At 44.8% G+C, this 27,043-nt stretch overlaps 1 protein-coding gene across 50 annotated transcripts in view; it reads left to right on the top strand.

Moving 5' to 3' along the window:
* The window catches only part of ABI3BP (ABI family member 3 binding protein), a 403,542-nt gene that overhangs the window by 211,234 nt on the left and 165,265 nt on the right, over positions 1-27,043 (top strand). For 42 of the 50 annotated variants that reach the window (XM_065587762.1, XM_065587956.1, XM_024101448.2 and 39 more), the window contains 3 exons: positions 1,348-1,415; positions 16,868-16,919; positions 26,705-26,776. In XM_065587762.1, the coding sequence (XP_065443834.1) occupies positions 1,348-1,415; positions 16,868-16,919; positions 26,705-26,776 (192 nt within the window). The remainder of the gene's footprint in view (positions 1-1,347; positions 1,416-16,867; positions 16,920-26,704; positions 26,777-27,043) is intronic. The other 8 variants (XM_065587764.1, XM_065587954.1, XM_065587948.1 and 5 more) reach the window with 1 other exon arrangement.

Here is a 27,043-nt window from a genome sequence, read left to right as displayed (position 1 = left end):
GGGAGCAGAGGGGTTTAGATGGGTTGGGAGTTCTGGGGGGGGGCTGTCAGGGGGTGGGGAGTGGTTGGATGGGGCGTGGGAGTCCCAGGGGTCTGTCTGGGGGTGGGGGTGTGGATAAGGGTTGGGGCAGTCAGGGGACAAGAGGCAGGGAGGCTTAGATAGGGAGTGGAGTCCTGGGGGGCAGTTAGGGGCAGGGGTCCCAGGAGGGGGCAGTCAGGGGACAAGGAACGGGGGGAGGGTTGGGGGTTCTGGGGGGGCGGGAAGTGGGAGGGGCAGGGGCGGGGCTAGGGCGGGGCTCCTCCCGTCCTCTTTTTTGCTTGCTGAAATATGGTAACCCTAGGGATGGGGGCAGATCTGGGTGGGTTCTGGGGGGGTGGAATCAGTGTGGGGCACCCACAGCAAAACCAAAAGTCAGCGCTTATGCTTCTGAGTTTCCTTCGCAGGACTTTGTGGTAGAGAAGGCCCTGAGGGAAGCTTGCTCATACAGCTCTATATATCCACAGTATGGGGCATGAAGATGCATAGAATGCATGTGCGGGCTGACTGGGCACTGCTATTGTGTTAGACTGTTCAACTCAGCATCTCTCTGAGGATCAGGCCTAATTTATATTGCTTTGCATGTTTGAAGTTGTTTTCTATTGTTCGTCCCTTTGGGTTCCCATACTGATCACACACATTATCCCATGTAACTTTATTCTCAGTGTAGACTCACTAGCATCAAAGGGACTATACATGTAAGTGAAGGTTTGGGCCGCAGTTACTGTTTGGAGGAATGGGGACTTGGAGCCTAAGGGCCAAATTTTTAAAGGAATATATGTGCCTACTGAGATTATTAAAAGCATCTCTGTGCCTAACACTCACTGATTTCAGTGGGATTTAATCATCTAGATGCTTTTGAAAATCCCAGTAGGTGCCTAAATACCATTAAAATCTGGCCCTGAGATCCTAAGGAAAAGGGATTGTTTCTCCTCTGTATTTACAGTAGCAGAACAGTGTCAGCCAGCAACCAATAAATAATATTTAAAATACTTAATGATAGCAAATTCCAACAGCTCACCCTGCCCTTTTCCCTCCTTCCACTCTTCCTGTACATACACCCAGTCAGGTATAATGACAAGAACACCTTGTTTTCCTCATTAACAATATGGGAAGAAGAGATGTTCAAGATGAATTTTAAAACCCAGTTGCAGAAAGAGTGAAATAAGCTATGACAGGTTGACAGAAGGCACAATTCTCACTACCTTCATAGCCATTGAAAAATAATCTGGAAAAAACATCATTATTATTTTGCTTTATCTTGAAGAACGTGAATAATAGTTCTGTGTGTTTATTTCTTTCCTGTTCAAGCAGATAAAAACAAAGAAAATGGACAGCTCCAGAATACCTACAAGGTCATACCTAATATCCAAACACAGGTATGCAAAAAGAATATAATATTCTCAATGTAGCCTTGTGTTTTGTAATGTCAGATTTTTCTTCTCCCTTAGGTGTTGTGAATGGGATGAGGAGAATGTGGCAGCAGGATTGTAATACTGGAAAATCATTAAAGCCTCTTAATCAAAACTTGATATCTAAAATTCAAACACTGTATTTAAATATGTGTTTTTATGTGTGCATTGACTGCTGAGGCGTACAACCCCCTGATTTAAAAGGGACAGAACTGAAAGTTTCAGTATGTGAGTCTAGACTTTGGAATTTGCTTCCCCCTCGGTCCAACAGTGCTTGAGTTTGCTGACCTGCAAGGCCTACCTACATTTTCTTGTGCTTTTCATGCGGTGGTGGCGGTGTAATTGAGGCATATGAGGAAGGATTTGTTTTGTGATGGGTTGTGCAGGGGCTTCTTTTGGGTATCCTTTGGTATGATATTGAGCCTATCTGTCCATCTGTGTGTTGTATAAATATTGTAAGGGGCTTAGAGTTTTACAGCCTAATATTCCAAGCATATATTCAAGTAAGTTGTCCCATATGATTCAATATGACTTCTCACGTGGGAAGTTGCTTGTGTGTAATGGTTACAGGATCAGAGTGGCTGGGAAGGACTCATAGCTTTCTCCTTTAGATAATTAGGAAATCCTAATATCTTTACAGACAGCTAGATAGGGGAGTTAAAATTGTTCTGCTAGTGTGTTTGCAGAATTTTCATGTGAATCAAAATCAGTATTTAGTATTTTTCCATATATCTTTTATTTGGCCTTTGTGAAAGCAGTCAGCAAATGTGGATGTCACATGTTCATAGATATGCATATAAACAGATTTTTTTTAAAAATGACGTATCTGGGACACAAATGTAAAGGAGGCACAAAACAGAAAGAGGGAAACTTGTAGTTAAATCTGCTTTAGTACCTTTAAAACAGTGTTGAATTAACAGTCATACAACTCATTAGGTGGGGTATGTTTTAATAATGTAACCACACAATTTCTACAAAGCCAGATTGCTAATGAGTTAGGCCAAAAGTTGTTTTTATTTTGTTCAAAGGCAATAGTCTCATTTTGGAGTGGTTCTGATTTTTCTCTGTAATGAGTGCCTTTCAAAGGCATTATTGCTGCATTTCATATATAGCAACCCTGTCATTGTGTATAGTTAGTTATTCTTCTGTCTTTCCAACAACATTTCAACAAAACAGCTTTTGTTTCTTTTGGCAGGTTGACCCAGCAAGTTTGGCTAAGTTTTGGGGCTGGGTGAGGAGCAGTTACAAGGAAGAAAATAAATAAATAATCGTAGGGACAGTCATTCCTTTTCCCTTCATAAACAAGGGGCAGGGAATGTGGTGGGGGCTACAGAAGAGAGGAAGGAGAGGTAGAAAAAAACCTTCCTCTTCTAGCTGATTAAAATCCAGGAGTTATATAACGTCAAGCTGCAAGGTGGAGTTCCCTCTAGATTCTCTGTCCAACAGGGAAGGGCTTTTAGCGTCAATCACTTATTTATCTCCAAAGGAAAACATGACTGTTTTCTGAAGGCTTGTCCAGTCAGATTGAATTCAGTGCTGCCATAAGGAAAGTAACGATGTTCTAATGTCTCCCATTTTAAAATATAGATTAATTTTATCTGGCTTTGGGATATAGGAACATCAGAAAGAAGTAAACAGCAGCTGCTAAAAGCTGTACTGTTTATAAACTCTTTATAAACCCTTTATCTTGGGCAAAAATAGATGAGAGGTGCATTGGATATATGATTACAAATCAAGAGACCTCTCTTCTGACAGTGGCTGCATCACTAACTTTTTGTATCACCTTGAGCTAGTCACTTCTATTTCTTATCTACATTATTTTAAATGCTTCCATTCCTGTAGTATCTGAGTGCCTAAGTTCTCTGTTTTATTTTCTCAGTCTGGAAAATGAGAATAATAATATTTGCCTTACTCACAGGTGTGAGCATCATTTAGTTCATGTTTATAAAGTGGTTTGATAATGTAAAGCTCTATATAAATAGTAGGTATCACTGGCACTTAAATACTGTGGTGAAAAAATGACTTTAAAATGCCTGAAGTAAAAGGTACATCAATATTTGTCAACTCAAAATAAAGGTTTGCTATCTTAGATTCAGAGAGAAAGAGAGAGAGAATCTGTTATGGTAGGCATTGTCAGAGCTGTTACACGTGGTCCTTCAAGTTCTCTTTCTTAGCATGTGAGCAAATGTTCAATCTTGGGAGAACATGCTGTGTTGTTAGTTTTTGTTGTGCATGGTCCTGTATAGAGGCAGAGGTCCTTAAAGAGAGGATGTGCAAGCAGCAGGAGAGTTGGCTCCCTGTCTTGGTCTCTGACTAGAGCCAGGTCGTGAGCAGAGTTGCTCTTTGAGAACTGGGTATCGAAGTTGCTCTGAAAGACTGGATTGCCTGCATGCTGTGTAAATATCTGAGACATCAGACCTGAAATCTGTGTAAATAAACAAGTTACACTTAGAGTACACCCAGACTTTGTCACTGATTTCCCCTCTGTTGGGAAGCTGACTTGTGGGGACCTGGACATCTGTTACCACTCAGCAGAGAAAGGATGCTCATGTCAGGATGAAACAGTGGTAGTGGAAGAAGGGACAAAAATAGATTTGATTTAAAATAATGCTGGAATTATGTCAGTGCCCACCTGGATTTTAGCCCTGATCCTTCAGGAAGCAATGCTCTTAATGGGAGGTCTGATTAAATGAAAATGACAGTGGGTTGGGATCCAGATGTCAGAAGAAGCAGGGCCCAAAGTTATGCAACTAGCAGCTTTAGAGATACTTTTTAGCAAGTGAGCATCTGAAAGACCAGACGTCGGTAGCAATGGTGCTGGTGGTAAACCTTGCTCACTAGTAATGGGAAAATACTCAGCATTAAGCAAAAAAAATCTTTTGAGTTCCTCAGTAATGACCATGATGTAGAGTTCTCCTTGAGTCCACCCCAGGTTAGTATTGAATCACAGTTGTTACTGGGTGACGGCTGTTTGGTGGCCAGTCTAAAATGAGAATGATGATCCCAGGCCACTTTTTAGTAGATAAGTGCTCTCACCACAAAAAATGCCACCTTATCTGGCACAGATTTGGATCCTTGTTTCACTTTTTTAAACATATTTCTAATTCTTTAAAATATGCTTATATCTTTGGGTTCAAAATTAAAACAATAAAAGACCAGTTATCAATTTTTTTCAGCTAAAGGCAGGGACTTTTACATGCTTGACGTCATATGCGTCTGGTACAGTGCCTAACACAATGAAGCCCCAATTTTGACTTGACTAGAGACTGGCATATCAATGAACAACACCAGTTAAAAATCAAACAGTGATAGCAAATTGTTTATTTTCTTGTGTAAGGATCTGGACTCATGGTTACAGTCATTTTAGTATACAAATCTGAGTGATTTTTGTCAATTAAAAATAAAAAATCACAGGAATACACAAGTCTGTTTCATAGTAACAACAGCTGGACTCACTAAGCTTACCTTTGTTCACAGCATTGTGGAGAAGAAATTTAAAAAGGTTTACTTGCTAGCTGCTATGCATTGGTATTTTGAATTCTGTACTTTACAGTTGGTTGGCCTTGAAACGTGATGACTAACACTGCTGCTGTAGCCTCTATCACATTTTCCATCTATTGATTGTCTTTTGGATACTGAGATGATCCATGAGGATGTTATACAGAGAGAGGATGTTTAGGAAACATAGTATAAATGATGTTAGATGGTCACCTGGGTGGAACCATTGCAGTCTCCTGATCAATCAAAAATAGTACTTTTTTCTGCTTGTCACAGCAAATATTTGAGATTCCAGGAACTGCAGTAGATTCAAAGTAACCCTATCAATCATACTGGTAAGTCATACATACAGTTCCAATGAAAGGTACGCCGACAGTCCCAGAGAGTTCCTGTAGAATTAGGGTTAGAAGGGACCACAAATTCATCTGGTCTAACCGCTCTACCAGAATGCATAATTCGTTGTGTCTAAACCATCCAAGACAGATGGTGGTTCTTCAATTGCTTGCTCATGTTGATTCCATTTTAGGTATGTGCGCACCCACGTGTACAGTTGTCAGAGATTTCTGTCTTAGCGGTATCCATAGGGCTGGCTGTAGCACCCTGTAGAGTGGTGCTTCCATGAGGCAGTATATCAGGTGCTGCCAGCCCTGTGCCGTCTCAGTTCCTTCTTACCACCCATCATGGTTGGAGTTCCTTGTCCTGCATCACAAGAGCAGTAGTGGTTTTCCTCATAGACTTTGTTCTGTTGGTTGTTGTATATAGTTCATAGTAGGTTTCAGAGTAGCAGCCGTGTTAGTCTGTATCCGCAAAAAGAACAGGAGTACTTGTGGCACATTAGAGACTAACAAATTTATTAGAGCATAAGCTTTCGTGGACTAAGTGGGCTGTAGTCCATGAAAGTTTATGCTCTAATAAATTTGTTAGTCTCTAAAGTGCCACAAGTACTCCTGTTCTTTTTATAGTTCATAGTAGTTAGTTATACTGTTAAGTTAGTTAGTAGAGTCCCGGTTGGGACTTTGCCCCAAGCAGGGCAAGCCCCACACTCCAGAGTTCAAGTTGTGTTCGACATGCAGCAGGCCGATGCCAATCAGTAATCCCCACGACAGTTGTCTCAAGTGTCTGGGAGAGAGCCACAGAAAGGACAAGTGTCGTATTTGCAAGAACTTTCGCCCTTGGACCCAGAAGGAGTGGGATATCCACTTGAGGGCCCTCCTAATGGAGGCTGCTTTTTGCCCCACATCGGAGCTCTCCACCGCAGATCCCATGCCGAGTACATCTGCCTTGGTGCGCAGTGCACCGCCAGCACCGGACTCAGCCCAGCACTGCTCTAGGGTGACCAGATGTTCCAATTTTATAGGGACAATCCAGATTTTTGAGTCTTTTTCTTATATAGACTCCTATTACCTCTCACCCCCATCCCAATTTTTCACACTTGCTGTCTGGTCACCCTACCGCTCCCCCTCACTGGTGCCGAAGAAGCGGAGTCCCTCAGCATTGAAGGACAGGGACCACGGGAAAAGGACTTGTGTCAGGCTATGCACCCGCTTTGTGGCTTCATGGGGGTACTGCTGTGGTCAGACCTCCCAGCTCAGCCAGGGACCCACTTCCCACCCCAGGCAGCGGCTGGGGCTCCCAGCCTATCATGGGGCCTTCAGTGCCTGAAGCGGTCCCGGTGGCTAAAGAGCAAAGCCCACTGGGGAGCAGCAGCACAGACTGGCAGAATACCCTCCGGTCACCAGACCGCGGGGGTAGGTCTCCTTTGCCGTGACCTCGGACCCCAGCACCGCACCCTAGCTCTCCAGCCAGGAGGCCTAGGTCCCCGATGAGATCCCTGACTACTAGGCATGAGACTCTGCCCTCAAGGCGCAGTTCTCCATACCATTGGTTCTGGTGAACGTTTGGCCACAGGTCGCCCAGGTGCCAGTCACTCTCAGGTGATATCCTTGATGTTGGTCACCATCCTGGAGGGCTCGTTCAGGATCTTGGCACCAGTCTTGTTCACCCCAGTACTGTTCCTCAGGCAGGCGGCGCTGCTCCTCGCCCACCAGGGTCAGCAGACAGAGTCAGGCCTCAGTGGCCCTGCCATAGTCATCAGAGGGGCAGTGGTCAGGGTTGGACCGCGACTTTAGCCCATCGCCGAGAAAGGGCGACTCTCCATCAGTGTGGGAGACCAGGGCAGCACCAGCCATGGTGCCAATGCATCAGGGACAGTGGCCTCCCAGTGGAGGTACTGGAACTCCTGGGGGGTACCGATAGTGTTGGTCCAATATTCTCCTGGCCTCATCGGACAAGCCGGCCATAGCACCGCCGGCACCACAGTCAGAGCTCAGTGCCGAGGCGATGCACCACACCCCAGCATCGAAGAAGCCCTCCCTCAACAAGGAAGGGTACAACACCCTCCCACAGGTGGTGCAGTTGTCATTGTCATCCTCAGACGAGGCGGTAGCCGGGCCATCCCTCACCAGCAGCCCCTCCGGTCGATTTTAAGGAGCACCAAGGCCTCCTTAAATGGGTGGTGGACAATCTTGGCCTGCAGCTCGAGGAGGTTGCTGAGGAGGCAGACGGTCTCTTCAGTGTCATCTCGGCCACCACACTGGCTAAGATTGCATTGCCTGTCCACCCAGGCGTGCTCAAAATAGCCAAATTAGGGAAGCAAACCCCCTCCTCTATTCCGCCGATGTCAAAGAAAGTGAAAAAGAAATACTGTGTCCCTGCAAAGGGCTTTGACTGTCTGTCATACTCATCCCCCCGTGGCTTCATTGGTCATGTCCGTGGTGAACAAAAGGGACAGATAGGGCCACCCCAGCGGAATGCCAAAAAATAGAGGCCAAAAGACTAGACTTGTTTGGCAGGAAAGTTCATTCCATGACCAGCTTACAGTTTAGGGTGTCTAACCACAAGGCTCTGCTGGCATGTTACAACTTTAACCTGTGGGACTCCCTTAATAAGTTCACAGAGGCACTCCTACAGGACCAGGTCCAAGAGTTTGCCATGTTGGTGATGCCCGGGATGTGACAGACTTGGCTGCCAGAGTGGTTGCTTCGGTGATGGCCATGTGTCATAACTATAAAGGGAAGGGTAACAGCCCTCCTGTGTACGGTACTATAAAATCCCTCCTGGCCAGAGACTCCAAAATCCTTTTACCTGTAAAGGGTTAAGAAGCTCAGGTAACCTGGCTGACATCTGACCCAAAGGACCAATAAGGGGACAAGATACTTTCAAATCTTGGTGGGGGGAAGGCTTTTGTTTGTGCTCTTTGTTTTGGGGGTTGTTCACTCTTGGGACTGAAAGGGACCAGACATCAATCCAGGCTCTCCAAATCTTTCTGAACAAGTCTCTCATATTTCCAACTTGTAAGTAAACAGCCAGGCAAGGCTTGTTAGTTTTTATCTTTGTTTTCTCAACTTGTAAATGTACCTTTTTGCTAGAGTGTTTATCTCTGTTTGCTGTAACTTTGAACCTAAGGCTAGAGGGGATTCCTCTGGGCTCTTTAAGTTTGATTACCCTGTAAAGTTATTTTCCCTCCTGATTTTACAGAGATGATTTTTACCTTTTTCTTTAATTAAAAGCCTTCTTTTTAAGAACCTGATTGATTTTTCCTTGTTTTTAGATCCAAGGGGGTTGGATCTTGATCCACCAGGAGTTGGTGGGAGGTAGGAGGGGGGATGGTTAATTTCTCCTTGTTTTAAGATCCAAGGGGTTTGGATCTGTATTCACCAGGGAATTGGTGAAGAGTCTCTCAAGGTACCCAGGGAAGGGAATTAGCACATTTGGGAGTGGTGGCAGCGGACCAGATCTAAGCTGGTAGTTAAGCTTAGAAGTTTTCATGCAGGCCCCCACATTTGTACCTTAAAGTTCAGAGTGGGGAAGCAGCCTTGACACCATGAAATGTAGCTCCTGGTTGCAGGTTTCTGAGCTATTCCAGGAGATGCAGACCACGATCTAGGACCTCCCATTTGAGGGTTCGGGGCTCATTTCTGAGCTGACTGACTCTAGGCTCCATTGGCTCGAGGACTCCTGAGCCACCCTCCTTTCCCTGAGCTAGCACACCCCTCAGCAGTCCAGGAAGCTTTTCCAACCGCTGCTTCCTCCATTGCAGTCTAGGTGCTGGGGGGCTCACAGATCTGGCTCCTGGGACAAGGACAAGGATAAGGGGCCTAAGAGACACTACTTGTCCTCTTCCCGCCTGGCTGTCCAACCTGACCCTCCCAGAAGTCAGGGAGGCCAGAAGCAGTCATTTTGAGGGTGTGCATGAGGACGGCGCACCAGCCAAAGTACTGGATCCAATCCTCCCTTTCCTCAACCACCTCCGACCTTTCCGGTTGGCCTGGTCCCGTGTCACCTCAGACCGCTGGGTGCTCAATACAGTTTTGTCGGGCTGCACTCTGCAATTTATAGCCGAACATCCATCCCTTCCCCATTCCTCTTTAGGGACCCTTCTCACGAGTAACTCCTCGTTCAGGAGGTCGAAAACCTCCTGCACCTGGGGGCAGTGGAAAAGGTTGCTTGGAACATGGAAGGATGAGGATTTTACTCCCGCTACTGCCTAATCCCGAAGGCAAAAGGGGGCCTCAGACCCATCCTAGACCTGCGTTGCCTCAACAAGGCTCTCAAGAAGTTGAAGTTTCGCATGGTCTCCCTAGCCTCCATCATTCCCTCCCCGGATCTGGGAGACTGGTACGCTGCCCTTGACTTAAAGGACGCACACTTCCATATTTCCATTTTCCCAGGGCACTGGCACTTCCTCTGCTTCATGTTGGGCTGGTGCCATTTCCAGTTAACGGCAGTGCCCTTTGTTCTCTCGTCAGCCCTGAGTGTGTTCACAAAGTGTATAGCACTAGTGGCCGCTTACCTGCGACATCGGGGAGTCCAAATATACACGTACCTCAACAATTGGTTGATAAGGGGCCAGTCCCCGGATCTGGTGAAGAGGCATCTCCACCTGTCGAGACCTGGGGTTGCTAATAAACGAGAAAAAGTCAACCTTAATCCCAGTACGACGCATAGAATTAATTGGAGCAGTCCTCGACTCCACTCAGGCCAGGGCCGCCTTCCCCGAGACTTGGTTCCAGGCCATGGCAGACCTCATCGTGGGCCTGCCGGCCCACCCGCTCACTGCCACCCACATGTGCCTGTGACTGTTGGGCCAGATGGCAGCATGTACTTATGTGGTCCAGCACGCACGACTCTGCCTCAGACCCTTTCAGGTGTGGTTGGCGTCAGTCTGTGTCCCAAACCAGCACAGCATGGACCAGGTGGTCAAGATCCCAAGTTGGTGTTGAAAGAGTTCACTCATGGCTCTGACCTCGTCGGTGACCCTTGTCTCCGACGCCTCGGACCTGGGATGGGGAGCCCACCTGGGCGCGCTCCGCACTCAAAGTGGTTGGTCCAGTCATGATCACTCGCTGCATATCAATGTCAGGGAACTCAGGGTGGTTTGACTAGCCTGCCAAGCCTTTCTACCTCAGATTCAAAATAGGGTGGTTCAGGTCCTGACAGACACCACAGCTACGGTCTTCTATATCAACAGGCAGGGCGGAACCAGCTCATCTGCCAGGAAGCCCTCTGGCTCTGGGACTTCTGTCTGCAGTACAACATCCATCTCGTAGCCGCTCACCTTCCAGAGACCAAGAACGCTTTGGCGGATCACCTCAGCAGGACGTTCTCATCTCTCCACAAGTGGTCCCTTCATCCAGAGGTGGTCAGTTCCATCTTCCACAAGTGGGGAACTCCCCGGCTGGACCTGTTCACGTCCCGGCAGAACAGGAAATGCCACTCTGCTCAATCAGGGGCATGGACAGGGGATCCCTGTCAGATGCCTTTCTGCTCCCGTGGTCGGGGGTCTTTGATGTGCGCCTTCCCTCCAGTGCTGTTGCTACCCAGGGTCCTCACGAAGATCAAACAGGAGAGGGCAAGAGTCATCCTCATAGTGCTGGCGTGGCCGCTCCAACACTGGTTCAGCACTCTGCTGGACCTCTCGGTGGCAACCCCATTCCAGCTACCGCTCAGGTCGGACCTGCTGTCCCAGTACCACGGACGTCTTTTGCATCCCCAACCTGGCAGCATTACATTTGACGGCCTGGCTGCTGCATGGCTAAACGTGCAGGAGCAGCAGTGCTCGGCTGAGGTTCAGTGCATCTGTTGGGAAGTAGGAAGCCCTCCGCCAGAGTGACCTACCTGGTCAAGTGGAAATGGTTCCTCTGCTGGATTGCAGGCAAAGTTGTTCGTCCCGAGCGGGCTTCGCTGCAGCTTATTTTGGACTACCTCCTGCATATTAAGATCCAGGGCTTATCCTTCTCATATCCAGTTTCATCTAGCATCCAACTCAGCCTTCCATCCGCCCCAGACCCCATTCGAGGGCAGGTCAGTTTTTGCTCAGGATATCATGGCCAGATTCCTTAACGGCCTAGAGCGCCTCTACTCGCAAGTCAGGGACCCAGTCCCACCATGGAACTTGAATCTGGTGCTGCTGCAGCTTGTAGGCCCTCCCTTTGAGCTTCTGGCGTTGTGCTCTCTCCTTCTCCTTTCCTGAAAGGTCACATTCCTGGTTGCAGTGACGTCGGCCCGCCAAGTATCCAAGATTCAGGCAATCACCTCGGAGATGCCGTACATGGCCTTCTACAAGGACAAGGTCCAGCTGAGACCGCATCTGGCTTTTCTTCCCAAGTTAGTCTCTCAGTTTCATTCAAGCCAGGACATTTTCATACCGGTCTTCTTTCCAAAGCTGCATAAGTTGGAGGAGGAGCGTAGGCTACATGCTCTGGACATCAAGAGGGCACTGGTCTTCTACATTAACAACAAGGAGTCTGGTGGCACCTTAAAGACTAACAGATTTATTTGGGCATAAGCTTTCGTGGGTAAAAACCTCACTTCTTCAGAGGCATAGAGTGAAAGTTACAGATGCAGGCATTATATACTGACACATGGAGAGCAGGGAGTTACTTCGCATCCTGTCTTCTATATTGACAGGACCAAGCCATTCCGTAAGTCGACACAATTATTGATCGCTGTGACCGACAGGATGAAAGGTTGCCCGATATCCACTCAAAGAATTTCTTTTTAGATCACTGCCTGCATTCGCTTCTGCTATGACCAAGGTGCCACCCCCAGCGATCGTCACTGCCCACTCTACTAGGGTGCAGGCCTTTTTAGCAGCCTTTCTAGCCCACGTGCCTATCCAGGACATCTTTAAAGCGGCCACTTGGTTTTCTGTCCATACCTTTATGTCCCACTATGCACTGACCCAGCAGGCCCGGGACGATGCTGGCTTCGGTAGGGCAGTACTACAAGCCGCTAAGCTGTGAACTCCAAGCCCACCTCCGTGGATACTACTTGTGAGTCACCTAAAATGGAATTGACCTGATCAAGCACTCAAAGAAGAAAAAACGGTTACCTACCTTTTCATAACTGTTGCTCTTCGAGATGTGTTGCTCATGTCCATTCCATTAGCCACCCTCCTGCCCCTCTGTTGGAGTTGCTGGCAAGAAGGAACCAAGAGGGTGCAGGGCCAGTGGTGCCTGATATACCGACACATGAGCACAGCTCTCCAGGGGGCACCACAGCCAGCCCTACAGATAGCGCTAAGGCAGAAATCGCCAAAAACTGTGCACGTGGGCGCACGCACACCTAGAATGGAATGGACATGAACAACACATCTCAAAGAACAACACTTACGAAAAGGTAGGTAACTGTTCTTAATCCAGCCTCCAGTGAAGGAGTTTCCACAATCTCCCTAGGCAGTCTGTTCCATTGTCCTACTGACCTTACAGTTAGGAAGTTTTTCCTGAGATTTAATCTAAATCTGCTGTGCTGTAGTTGGAACCCATTGCCTCTTGTCCTGCCCTCCGTGGCAAAAGACAACAACTTTTCTCCATCTCTTTCATAGCAGCCTTTGAAGTATTTGAAAACTGGTATCATATTCCCACCCACCCCCACCCTCTTTAATCTCTTTTTTTCCAAACTACACATACCAGTTCCTTCAGCCTTTACTCATATGGCTTGCATTCCATCTCTTTGATCATTTCTGTCGCTTGCCTCTGGATCCTTTCCAGTTTCTCTAAATCCTTTCTATATATTGGTGACAAAAACTGGATAGCTAAGCCCTAACCAGCACTGAGTAAAGTGGTACTATCGCCTTCTGTGACTTGCATGCTATGCCTCTGTTAATGCAACCTAAAATTGCATTTGCTTTTTTTGGCAACAGCATCAGATTGCTGACTCATGTTGAGGATGTGATCCACCACAACTCCTGGATCCTTCTTAGCAGTGTTGCTGCTAAGCCAATTTTTCCCCATTCTGTGTTTGTGCATTTGGCTTTCCTTCCCTAAATATAGCATCTTACATCTGTCTTTGTTGAATTTCATTTTGTTGTCTATAGCCCAGTTGTCCAATTTATCAAGATCCCTCTGAATTTTAGCTCTGTCTGCCAAAGTATTGGCAACTCCCTTTCCCAGCTTTGTGTTATCTGCGAACTTGATCAGTATGCTGTATTTATTAATCCAGGCCATTAATAAAGATGTTAAACAATACCGGACCCAGATGAGATCCCTGTGGAACCCCACTTGAGGCCTCCCTCCAATCTAATATCATTCCATTAATAGTTACTCTTTGTTTGCGGTTGTTCAACCAACTGTGTATCCACTTCTTGCATTTCTCCAGCTTACTTATTAGAATGTCATGTGGCGCTGTGTCAAAAGCCTTGCAGAAGTCCAGGTGTATTATGTCAATCACATTCCCCATATCCCCCAAATCAGTCAAAGAAGGAAATCAAGCTGGTTTGGCATGATTCATTCTTAGTAAATTCATGCTGGCTACTACTGATTACCTTTCATCAGTAGAATCGGGTTGGCTGTATGTAGTGGTGTGATTACCCCGCTTCGGCCCTGAAGGGGTTAAAAGCAGCCCTGCAGAGGGCTGCAGCTGGGAAAAGCTAGGCTGATTGGGGAACCAGCTACAGGTGGGGCCACACCCCAATCAGGCCACAGCTAGCCCTATAAGAGGGCTGAGGGCCAGAGTCTGAGAACACTTTCTCTCTAGCTCCTGAGAGAGAGAAGGACCTGGCTGCCTGGGAAGCTGAGCAGGGTACCTGGGGTGGAGCAGTGCTGGGGAAGGGCAGAGGGAGCTGGGGAACCCCAGGCTGCAGGCCGAGTTAGCCTACAAAAGGGTTCTGGGACTGCAGAGGGGCAGCCCATAGACAGGCAGAGGCAGCTGGTCCAAACCCCCTTTGCCAATTATGAGTGGTTTATAGACTGCCATCTGCGCCAGTGAGTCACTAGATAGTGACTGGCAGTAGCCACTGAGGCAAGGTGAGGACAGAAGGTTGGGGGCTCCCCCTGGTGGGGAGACCCAGATTAGGGGTTACTGCTGGGGGCAGAACCCTGGTCTAGAAGGGTACCGGGGTCCAGGAGGGACACGGGGGCCAGCGGTAGGCGAGACACCGGCCTGCAGACAGCGCTCTGGGCTGGAAGAGCTAAGTCCCAGGATGACCAGCAGGAGGCGTCGCAGTGGTGAGTCGTTGCCTTGCCACACTGCACAAATAAAGTATGTTGATGTTGAGAATGTAAATATGAAGTCAGTCATTACAATAAAGGTTAATGTTACTTTTAGCAATGATATTTGATACTTGTTTTCTATTGGGGCATATAATCTGATTCAGTCTCTTGCTTATTATGTACAGAGAGAGCAATGTTCTACCCTGAAGCGCAGATAGAATTTGTTGCAGATAAAGGAAAGGCTCAAGTCATTTTTGTAAAGAAGTAATAAATAAGGCCAAAGGAATCATTGTTCCCTTTCTTCCAGAGGTTATGAAAAGACTTTTACATTTAATTGATTAGGCAGGTTTTCATCCCAGCTATGGGCCTGATTTAGAAAACTTGGTACAGGTGAGGTATAAATCACACTTCTCATGGTAACAGCTGAAACCGTGTGACAGGAGGGAGGCTCAACACAATCAAGTGACACTCTGAATCAGCATTCTCAGTAGCTCTGGCCACAGCCCATTTCCAACCAGCTCTACCCATTTTGGGGGATTCTTTCTTCCCTGGCATATAGACGAAGTTGTAGCCACACTGCTCTGCTGCAGCCTTGTCCCCAGATGGATTTATTCACAAACTGAGGTCTCCATCAGCTTAAACAGGAAAAAAATGCATAAATGCTAGGTGAGTCTGGCCCTATATCTACTGCTTAAACTGAACTATTCCCAAACATGATTTGCGCCAAAGAAAAATACTTGAAAATGTTTGCAGTAGGTAAGATGCTATACCAGGGGTCGGCAACGTTTGGTAAGCACCCTGGCGGGCCGGGCCAGTTTATTTACCTGCTATCGCGGCCCCCATTGGCTGCGGTTCGCCGTCCCGGGCCAAAGGGGGCGGCGAGAAGCGGCGCGGGCGAGCAATGTGCTGGGTGCGGCTCCCCGCCGCCCCCATTGGCCCGGGACGGTGAACCGCAGTGAGTGGGGGCCGCGATCAGCCGAACCTGTCACGTCAGCAGGTAAATAAACTGGCCCGGCCCGCCAGGGTGCTTACCCTGGCGAGCCGCGTGCCGAACGTTGCCGACCCCTGTGCTATACCATACTGTATATACTAAATGATACAAAAATATATATATTTACTACTACTACTACTAGCAGTATTTTTTCTTTATATTGTTGAGTCAGGAAGCTACTCAGCTGTGTTTTTTTTTAAACAGTTTTGTGTTTTTAAAGGGAATGAACATACAATATATTTCTGTAATTAAAATCAGCAGATAAAACTGTGCAATCTGTTTAATTAGATTTGTTTTCTGTACAGTGCAGTACAGTTTATTTTTACATAACGTATTATGAAGTACAGAATAAACCAGTAGCATTAACTGATCCCCACTCATTTGGAAACAGGACTTTATATGCTATATGTTTAGCCAAAAGAGGTATTTGTATACTGAGTTCTATTCCTCCTTTAAACTCAGACTTCACTGAAAGAGGATTATATTTTATAGCTACAGTTAGTATATGTATATATCTGGCAGTACTTCTGTCTGGTCCCTTTCCAGTCATTGTACTATTGAAATGTTGGCTCCCGTACCTGCATGAACCAGAGGACGGTCAGGGCTTACTTATGTCATAGAGATCTGCAATTTTCTCCATTCTGAGAAATACAGGGCCAATTCATGTGCTAAAGATACTTATTTCCATGGTGCTCAAAAATCTGTAAAGGATTAGTATGTGGATGGAAACCTTTCTGGATCAAAGACCAGTGTAAGGCAAAAAATATTTGCAATACGAATATTAAAAGCATATACATTCCTTTCAATTTGGAGCCCCCTTGTGACTGGCCTATTATCACCCTGAAAAATCAGTTGTCGAAATTAAGGTGATGCCATTGATAAAGCCCACAGATGCTAACCCACATCAAATGCCTTTTACCTCCATACTTTACATTAGATTAGAAGTGAACATCTGATCTGGATTTAAAAACCATAAAATAGACCTGGTTTATGAGAACGGTTTGTGAACTTTTCAGTAACCTTGATCTGAGTTGAAAGTTAGTAACAAAATACACAACTGGGTGATTATTGTTGTTTTGGAGGTTTCATTATTATTACTTTGCACAGTTTCATTGTCAAGGTTTCTCTGGTTCTTAAGCTGGAGAGATTCGTCTCAAAGAGAACAAAGATTAGAGGATTCCTTAGCAGTAAGACTTTCTGTATTAATGGAGCAAAACAACTGCTGTAGCCAAATTAAAGGGATCAAAATGCTTTATAACAGTTCTCACCAACAAAAATGAAGTGTAACCTTCAGTGATTGGGGCTGGAGCCATGTCCGTTGTTAACTTGGGACAAATGAGGCACTGGATTGAAGCCTTATATTTTCATTACAAAGAAAAATACAATTACTATTATGGCACAGATCCTAACGCTTATATCTTTTTTTTTTTCTCTCTTAGCTCATACTACGAGATGCTGCAAAACTTGTCCCTATTACAAGAATCAAAGAAGGTAACGTATGTTTTTCTCCCCCTTGAACACAGATATCTCACAAAAAAGGTATAAAATCAATGAAAAACAGAATACATTTACTATGATTAATATATGCAGAGTCTAGTGAAACTTTCCTTGTAACCAAAATCAATGGAACTTCACAATCAAAATTGTGAATTTTTATTACAAAAGTAATTAAACTATGTTCGCTCTTCATTTTTAAACTGTGCTGTTTTGCTGCATCCTACACAACTACTTCATTGAATCATTTGCTGAGTAGCTACCAATTCTAGTTTCTGCTCGTGTCTATCTTTAAGGTTACTGTTTGAAACATACTGATAAAGGTATCCAGGTTTGTCGTTCTCTCTGCCTGGCATCCCCTGGCTGCCAGGTATGAAAAGAAGCAATATGTGACTTGAATTAAATTTGTACTATACAGTGAAATATTTACAGTGTAGAATCATGCACCGATCAGTTCCTCATAAGTTTCAAATTGTATTCCGTCCCTCAGTACCTAGTCTTGGGTTTTCTCCATTTGCTGCCCTCCTTCAGGCTTTCTTTCCTTCCTTTATATAGGGCATCTTCTGTGTGTTTTGAAAATTAGATATTGCTAAGGCTTTACTTTTCTGAATGTTACTTTAAATCTTACAATGCAGAATTTGTTGAGCTGGATATAATCTGTGTGCTCTATTCAAACTGCAAATCCCCTTCCCTCCAGGCATCCATGCCAATATGACTACTCTTTGCTACTGTGTATATAGTGTACTCAGGCAGATAACATGCCATTCATGAATCCAACTGCAGACCATGATGTTCTAAAATGTGGTCTGTAGCCTCCCTCATACGGAATCTAGAGTTCTAGCCCTTGGAGACAGCAGGTTCCAGTGATCAATGCCCCATTTTCATCTAAATAGCCTTTAGTTAGTTAAATATGAGCATTGTATGCTAGAGCCTGTAGTCACTGCACATTGTAGGCGACACTCTACAAGTTAGGTGCAGCCTTGAGGCCCCTAATGTGTTGTCAGTGTGGATCACAGAAAAATTTGCATGCCTTTTGTATTCTGTCTTCTTGCATAGTGCTGTAGTAAAATCCACAGTCAGTGTGTCATATACACTCATCCATATTCTCTGCCCTGTACACTGCTGGAGGCTTAGAAGGGCAATGTTACAGATATAGAGCCATAGAAGAAATAACCAAGGTTGAGTCAATGTTGATATTATGTTTCTACTGTTATGAAGAAGTTTGACTTTATCCAGCCCTAGCTTAGTATTCACGTACAAGTGCAAGCACAATTATGACCGTTTTCAGAATATTTCTTCAACAAGCAATTCACTAAACACAAAAGTTATTAGCCCAGATGTTAGCTTTTTCTGAACTGTCTCTGTGGGAGGGAAACGGGCAGAGTTCTTCTTTAGAGTTTTAGATGAGTATTCCCTAAAATTTAAGAATGAGTTGGGGACAACTCAACAAATATTTTTAACATCCAGCTCCAGAGCAGAGGATGTTTAGAAACTTTTTTTTAAAATGCATATGCTTTCAGTGTGCTTTAGGCCAAAATAAAAGTGGAGGGAAGGCTTTTAGGAAAGAAATGAAAGTAGCAAATGAAAGCATATCTGGGTATGGGCAGTGCTGTCTTCCATCAGCACTTCAGTGAAGAGTCTCAGCAGAAACTGATAAACAACAGCCAGCTACAGTTCAAGTGGAAGAGAGGAAATTCTGGCCTGTGGAAATGTATTTACCAAGAAAATGCTAAGGTTGCACAACTGCATTTCTAGAAAAAATGGGGGAGAGATTCCCCCCCCCTTAGTTGTACTTTTAAAAAACATAATTATTGCATAGTTGATTTTAATTCTGCAACTTTGAAATAGTGTAGTTTAAAATTGGAAACCCCATTTTTGTTATCCAGTAGTCCTATGTTATATAAGGCTTTCTGTGATTAAAAATCTGATGTCCTGGGAAGTTCATGGGTCCGGAGATGACGTGTGAGAAATCCTAACATGGAGCATTTAAATAGGAAGATTTGTGCTATCTTTTCAGTAGTGCCACCTGCAGGGATTTTGAAATGTTCCAACGTGATGAGTCTTCATCACTGTGTCAGTGTGTCTCCGCTCCCCTGGGAAGTTTTTGGTATCTGGGCTTTTATAGATTAGTAAACCCCCTTATAGGGCGTGCCTATGACAAATGTGAAATAATATTTCTTGTTAAATTTAGTTTTCTGTAAGTACAAATATTTAACTTTACCTGTATGGTTTCTAAGTTGAGCAGGATTTAGAAAAATAAATATGTTCCAAATGACTTCTTCCAAATCTTTTATATTTCCAATATGTGTTCCTGGAGAAGAAGTTGTTTTTAGAGATGGCTTCTTGCACTTGTTTTCCAGATGTTTAAATAATGTCACTTTTTTTTTAATTCAGGGAAATAAAAATTCAACGTGTCCATAAAATACAGTAGACTGTGGAGTGGGAGTGATTTATTTAATTAATTAGTATCATGTGTGAATAGACTTAAACCAACATGCTCGCCAGACATTGGGATTTGAAGCATGCGAAAAATATCTTTAAGGGACCAGCTCTTGGAAATTTGAAAATGCCAATTTCCATAGAAACAGAAATACAGGAGCTTATTTAATATATTCTGAAAATGATTGTCTTTGCATTTTAGCCAGGAGCTCCCCAAGTCAGAGAAATGTTAAACACACCAATATATAAAGAGGGAAACACATGGACTAAGTAAAAATCTCAGGTTTATTTTGACAAACCAGCCATAGGACATTTGGCCCTTTTCATTTTCATAAGAACATAAGAATGGCCATATTGGATCAGACCAAAGGTCCATCCAGCCCAGTATCCTGGCTGCCGACAGTGACCAATGCCAGGTGCCCCAGAGGGAGTGAACCTAACAGTTAATGATCAAGTGATCTCTCTCCTGCCATCCATCTCCACCCTCTAGGGACACTATTCCTTACCCATCGTGGCTAATAGCCATTAATGGACTTAACCTCCATGAATTTATCTAGTTCTCTTTTAAACCCTGTTATAGTCCTAGCCTTCACAATCTTCTCAGGCAAGGAGTTCCACAGGTTGACTGTGCGCTGTGTGAAGACGAACTTCCTTTTATTTGTTTTAAACCTGCTGCCCATTAATTTCATTTGGTGGGTGCTAGTTCTTATATTATGGGAACAAGTAAATAACTTTTCCTTATTCACTTTCTCCACACCACTCATGATTTTATATACCGCTATCATAGCCCCCCTTAGTCTCCTCTTTTCCAAGCTGAAAAGTTGTAGCCTCTTTAATCTCTCCTCATATGGGACCCATTCCAAATCCCTAATCATTTTAGTTGCCCTTCGCTGAACTTTTTCTAATGCCAGTATATCTTTTTTGAGATGAGGAGACCACATCTGTACTCAGTATTCAAGATATGGGCGTACCATGGATTGATAAAAGGGCAATAATATATTCTCAGTCTTATTCTCTATCCCTTTTTGAATGATTCCTAACAGCCTGTTTGCTTTTTTGACTGCCGCTGCACACTGCATGGACGTCTTCAGAGAACTATCCATGATGACTCCAAGATATCTTTCCTGATTAGTTGTAGCTAAATTAGCCCCCATCATATTGTATGTATAGTTGGGGTTATTTTTTTCCAATGTGCATTACGTTACATTTATCCCCAGTAAATTTAATTTGCCATTTTGTTGCCCAATCACTTGGTTTTGTGAGATCTTTTTGAAGTTCTTCACAGTCTGCTTTGGTCTTAACTATCTTGAGCAGTTTAGTATCATCTGCAAACTGCCACCTCACTGTTTACCCCTTTCTCCAGATCATTTATGAATAAGTTGAATAGGATTGGTCCTAGGACTGACCCTTGGGGAACATCACTAGTTACCCCTCTCCATTCTGAAAATTTACCATTTATTCCTACCCTTTGTTCCCTGTCTTTTAATCAGTTCTCAGTCCATGAAAGGATCTTCCCTCTTATCCCATGACAACTTAATTTACGTAAGAACCTTTGTTGACCTTGTCAAAGGCTTTCTGGAAATCTAAGTACACTATTTCCACTGGATCCCCCTTGTCCACATGTTTGTTGACCCCTTCAAAGAACTCTGATAGATTAGTAAGACACGATTTCCCTTTACAGAAACCATGTTGACTTTTGCCCAACAATTTGTTTTTCTATGTGTCCCACAATTTTATTCTTTACTATTGTTTCAACTAAATTGCCCAGTATTGACGTTAGACTTACCGGTCTGTAATTGCCGGGATCACCTCTAGAGCCCTTTTTAAGTATTGGCGTTACATTAGCTATCTTCCAGTCACTGGGTACAGAAGCCGATTTAAAGGACAGGTTACAAACCATAGTTAATAGTTCCATAATTTCACATTTGAGTTCTTTCAGAACTCTTGGGTGAATGCCATCTGGTCCCGGTGACTTGTTACTGTTAAGTTTATCAATTAATTCCAAAACCTCTTCTAATTATACTTCAATCTGAGACAATTCCTCAGATTTGTCACCTACAGAGGATGGCTCAGGTTTGGGAATCTCCCTAACATCCTCAGCCGTGAAGACTGAAGCAAAGAATTCATTTAGTTTCTCCGCAATGACTTTATCATCTTTAAGTGCTCCTTTTGTATCTCGATCATCCAGGGACCCCACTGGTTGTTTAGCAGGCTTCCTGCTTCTGCTGTACTTAAAAAACATTTTGTTATTCCTTTTGAGTTTTTGGCTAGCTGTTCTTCAAACTCCTTTTTGGCTTTTCTTATTACATTTTTACACTTAATTTGGCAGTGTTTATGCTCCTTTCTATTTATCTCACTAGGATTTGACTTTCACTTTTTAAAAGATGCCTTTTTATCTCTCACTGCTTCTTTTACATGGTTGTTAAGCCTCAGTGACTCTTTTTTAGTTCTTTTACTGTGTTTTTTAATTTGGAGGTATACATTTAAGTTGGACTTCTATTATGGTGTCTTTGAAAAGTGTCCATGCAGCTTGCAGGGATTTCACTATAGTCATTGTACCTTTTAATTGCTGTTTAACTAATCGCCTCATTTTTGCATAGTTCCCCGTTCTGAAATTAAATGCCACAGTGTTGGGCTGTTGAGGTGTTCTTCCCACCACAGGAATGTTAATTGTTGTTATATTATGGTCACTATTTCCAAGCGGTCCTGTTATAGGACCTCTTGGACCAGATCCTGCGCTCCACTCAGGACTAAATCAAGAATTGCCTCTCCCATTGTGGGTTCATTGTGAGTTCCTGTACCAGCTGCTCCAAGAAGCAGTCATTTAAAGTATCAAGAAATGTTGTGTCTGCATTTCATCCTGAGGTGACATGTACCCAGTCAATATGCGGATAATTGAAATCCCCCACTATTATTGAGTTCTTTATTTTGATAGCCTCTCTAATCTCCCTTACCATTTCGTCGTCACTATCACTGTCCTGGTCAGGTGGTCGATAATAGATCCCTGCTGTTATATTCTTATTAGAGCATGGAATTACTATCTATAGAGATTCTGTGGAACATGTGGATTAATTTAAGATTTTTACTTCATTTGATTCTACATTTTCTTTCACATATAGTGCCACTCCCCCCCACCCACCGCACAACCTGTTCTGTCCTTTCGATATACTGTACACCTCTACCCCGATATAACGCTGTCCTCGGGAGCCAAAAAATCTTACCGCGTTATAGGTGAAACTGCGTTATATCGAACTTGCTTTGATCTGCAGGAGTGATTTCTTTACCGCTTTAATTGCTTTACCGCGTTATATCCGAATTCATATTATATCAGGCTGTGTTATATCGGGGTAGAGGTGTATTTTGTACCCCAGAATGATTGTGTCCCATTGATTGTCCCCACTCCACCAGGTTTATGTGATGCCTATTATATCAATATCCTCCTTTAACACGAGGCACTCCAGTTCACCCATCTTATTATTTAGATTTCTAGGATTTGTGTGCAAGCACTTTAAAAACTTGTCACTGTTTATTTGTCTGCCCTTTTCTGGTGTGTCAGATTCTTTTTTATATGAATGTTTCTCGTCTGGTCTGACCCATATTTTATCCTCTTCCATCTTCTCCTCAGAACACTTCATAAACATGGAGCCTCATTCTATGTTCCTAGCACATTTAAGCTAAGTGGAAGTTTTGAGTGTGATAGGAATGCTGGATTGGGCCCATTAACTGATGAAGCCTCATCAATGATTTTAAGAGAGAGATTAGTAGTATTGTCCTCATTTTACAAATGGGTGAAATTTAAGCAGAGAGAGAAATTTAAGCCCAAGGCCAGAGACAGAAGTCAGTATCAGAACCAAGTTTAGAGCACAGTAGTTTTTGGCTCCCATTCCTACATTCAGATCACTAGAATACATATGCATGTCATGTGGTCAGGATTTAGCCCTTTATTTTACTTATTACATGAAGTCCTTGCTCTGGGTTCAAACTTGTCAGTTAGACACTGGCTTGAGTTTGGGATGATGTGGAATTGTACTGCCGTAGGGGGAGCTCAGTAATACATTCTTATGTGGTTTGTAAGCAAGCATGCTCCGGGAAACATTGTTACATAGCCTATGTCTAAACATACGGTGGTGTTTAGAGTACAGGCACTACACATGTAGCCACACACCACAGTGAAAGGCAGGCTGCATTCACACTTGTCGCTAGTGTGTGTAGCTACATGCCTCAGTGAAAGGCTTCAGCAGCAGGGAGGGAGCATGTAATGGCTCTGGCAGGTATCTGCTGCCAGAGCCCTTTTCCCCCTGCCTCCTCATTGCCAGAGTCTTTCCTCTTTGCTGGAGCCTTTTGCTGCAGCAGGAAAGGCCTCCGGCAGCTGGGAAAGGCTCCAGCAGAGGGGAAAGGTTCTGGCAGCAGGACACTATTGTGGGAGGCACTGCTTGGGCCTGTAGAGTAGGGTTACCATATTTTGTGCCTCCAAATGGAGGACACTCCACGGGGCCCCGCCCCAGCCCCGCCCCCGCCCCCCCCCGCCCCAACTCCGCCCCCTCCCCAAAGTCTCCGCCCCCTCCCCTGCTTCCCACGAACATTTAATTCGCGGGAAGCCTGAAGCAGGTAAGGGGGAGTGTGGGGGGAGGAGGCGCGGCCCAGGCTGGCCCCCCGGCGGCTCCAGCCTGGGTCGGCTCGGGCCCTGGGGTGCCGGCCCGGGCCCCTGGCCCGCCCAGCACTGCCGGCCCACAGCGACCCAGCGCACCCCCCCGGCGGCCCGGCCCCGCGGCCCAGCGCACCCCCCGCGACCCCGGACCGGCTCCCGGCCCCGCGGCCCAGCGCACCCCCCGCTACCCCGGACCGGCTCCCGGCCCCGCGCACCCCCCGGCGGCCCGGACCGGCTCCCAACCCCGCGGACCCGGACCGGCTCCCGGCCCCGCGGGCCCGGACTGGACCCCGGCCCGGCATCGCGCTCCCCGCCCAGCACCGCGCCCGGCCCGGCACCATGCCCCCGGCCCCGCGACCCCGACCCCGGCCCCGCACCGGCCCCGGCCAAAGAGGCCCCGGCCGAGCCCTCCCTCCCTCCCGATTTTCCCAGACATGCCCGGCTTTTGGGGATTTCCCCCCGGACGGGGATTTGAGCCCCCAAAAGCCGGACATGTCCGGGAAAATCCAGACGTATGGTAACCCTACTGTAGAGAGCCAATGTAGGGTACATACCCTGGTGATTCAGGCATTTTGGGCACTTGTCTAAGCCATGCCTCACCATCTACTCTGCTGTTTATACCCATAATAGCTGTGCATGCAGTGTCTGTACTCCACATGCCATCATAAGTATAGACATACTCTTAGAGTGTAAGCTCTTTGGGGCTGTCTGTTCTGTGTTTGTACAGTCCCTAGTACACTGGGGTCCTGGTCCATAACTTAGGCTCTTTGGCACTGTGGTAATCCAAATAATAACCATGGTGAATGGTGCACCTTTTTAATGTTCTCCCAAGCATGCAGATGAGCCACACCTGCTGACACACTCATAAAGGGGTGTGTGCAGCATGCATTCTCCTCAACTGCTGGCCAGTGCAGACAGAAGTTTATGTCCTGAAGCACAAGATCAGTCTCTACTTACACATTTTATCTAGGCTATTTTAACTGCAGATATTTCATGTGTTTTTCTTAGAAGATGCTTGTATGCTGTTAGGCCACTTTTAAAGTAAATAATTTATATTGAAAGGTCCATATTAATTAATATTTATGATGCACCCAACATGAAACGTAAGAAGGGGGGTTAAAAAAGGATTAGATGTTTATATAGTAAAAGCATAATATTCAGTTACAACAGCCAAGATAAAATAGGGATATCAGACCTAGTTCTTCGGGATATAAACCAATCAATGAATCCAAGGTAAAGAACAAAGTTTCCCACATAAACATGCTATGGTATGAGTATCTATTGCATGGTTTTACACCTTCCTCTGAAGCATCTGATACTGGCTACTGTCAGACAGGATATAGGACTACAAAGAACATTATTCCAGTGTGGCATTTTTTATTGTGTTCCTATAAATATTTGTTTTCATGCTGAGTTAAAAATATCTATTACCATTGCTAATTAAATACAACAAAAACCAAAACCCTAAGTATTAATTTGAATGTTTTGTTTAAATTCACTTTGGCTGTGTTGAAACCCCTTTTCCATTAATATTCTAGTGCATGGGGATACTGCAAGGAATAAGTGCGTTAACAATAAATTTTAAGCAAATATTGCAGCAAGCAAATTTTGAATTTGTAATTGAGTATTTGAACCAAAAACCTGATTCTTAGAATTATCCTTATCTGGCCATGTGAAAGAAACATACAATGAGACCTGCATTGTCTAATTAAAGCAACTAGAACTTTGAAAATTGAATACTTGCAAGAAACTGCTAGCAAATGAGATACAGATTTAGAACTATTCACAGAAAAAACTGGTAAAAGCAGTGAAATGTCTCAAATTATTAATTATGAATTATTCACCCAGCTCTACCTGTTAAAAATACTACCACGCCTAACATTTATTAGACATGTTCCAGTGTATCTTCAGGGTCACATGAATGGCAGGGGTGATGGGAGGGGAGTAGGAGCATACAAATAGTAATGGTCTCCTGCCAGACATATTGTTTAATATTGTAGTGTCTCATTAAATAGCAGACGCTTTCTAGGGATTTTTTAAGCTCCCCTAAATCTCATTAGCCCCAAATTCTGCAGTTCCTGATACTGGTCCTGTGATATCTTGAGTATATAGCAGTAGTTTTCAACCTGGGGTCTGGAGCCCCCTCGGTGGGAGGGGCGCAAGCAGTTTTCAGGAGGTCTGTCAAGCAAGGCCAGTGTTAGACTCACTGGGGCCCAAGGCAGAAAGCCAAAGCCCCATCGTGCGGGGCTGAAGCTGAAGCCTGAGCAACTGAGCTTCACGGCGCCCCCTGTGGCATGGCGCACCAAGCAATTGCCCTGCTTGCTACCCCCTAATGCTGGCCCTGAATTTTTTATAGCACGTTGGGGGGGGGGTGAGGCTCAGAAAGAAAAAGGTTGAGAACCCCTGGTATAGAGCATAATTTTCACAAAGAACATCAATCTAACATTGATGGCATGAAGAATGACATTGAGTGTATGGGAAAGGTTTGCAGTTAGGGGTGGTTTAGAAAAGAGACATCTTGCAAACCCTTAGATAGGTTTGAGATAATGTAAGAACATATGAAGCTGATATCTCTGAGCTACTAAACTGAATAAAGAGGCTTTCAGAATGTTCAGAGTCCTCTTGTGAGTGTTTTTTGTTTCCTGACTTAAAATTTGTAAGTTTCTCTGATAATGCACTGTTGCTGTTTCCACAGTAATTCAAAATGTCACACGTCGAATGCTGCCTAAAACCACGAACAGGCATTCCCTGCCAGGAGCAATACTAGGTGACTAAGACATTCCTTACTTCTCTGGCCAATAGATAAAGAGCTGTGTAAATCCTTTTACATTTCCTGTCCTTTCTAGTTCTTTCTTTCTTGAGACTGGTTCAGATTTTTTTTATTATATCTTATGATAATGGTGGTAAGGGGGAGGATGCACCTGAAGTATAAAAGTGACTATTCCATGGTCAGAATATTTTAAAGGACTTATTGCCACTATTTTATCAAAAACAGATCTTTCATATTGCAGGGGAAGGGAGAGAAGTGATTTTG

This window comes from Chrysemys picta, chromosome 1 (genome assembly GCF_011386835.1).
Source record: "Chrysemys picta bellii isolate R12L10 chromosome 1, ASM1138683v2, whole genome shotgun sequence".
Classification (NCBI taxonomy): domain Eukaryota; kingdom Metazoa; phylum Chordata; order Testudines; family Emydidae; genus Chrysemys; species Chrysemys picta.
This window is presented reverse-complemented; position numbering and strand designations above follow the sequence as displayed.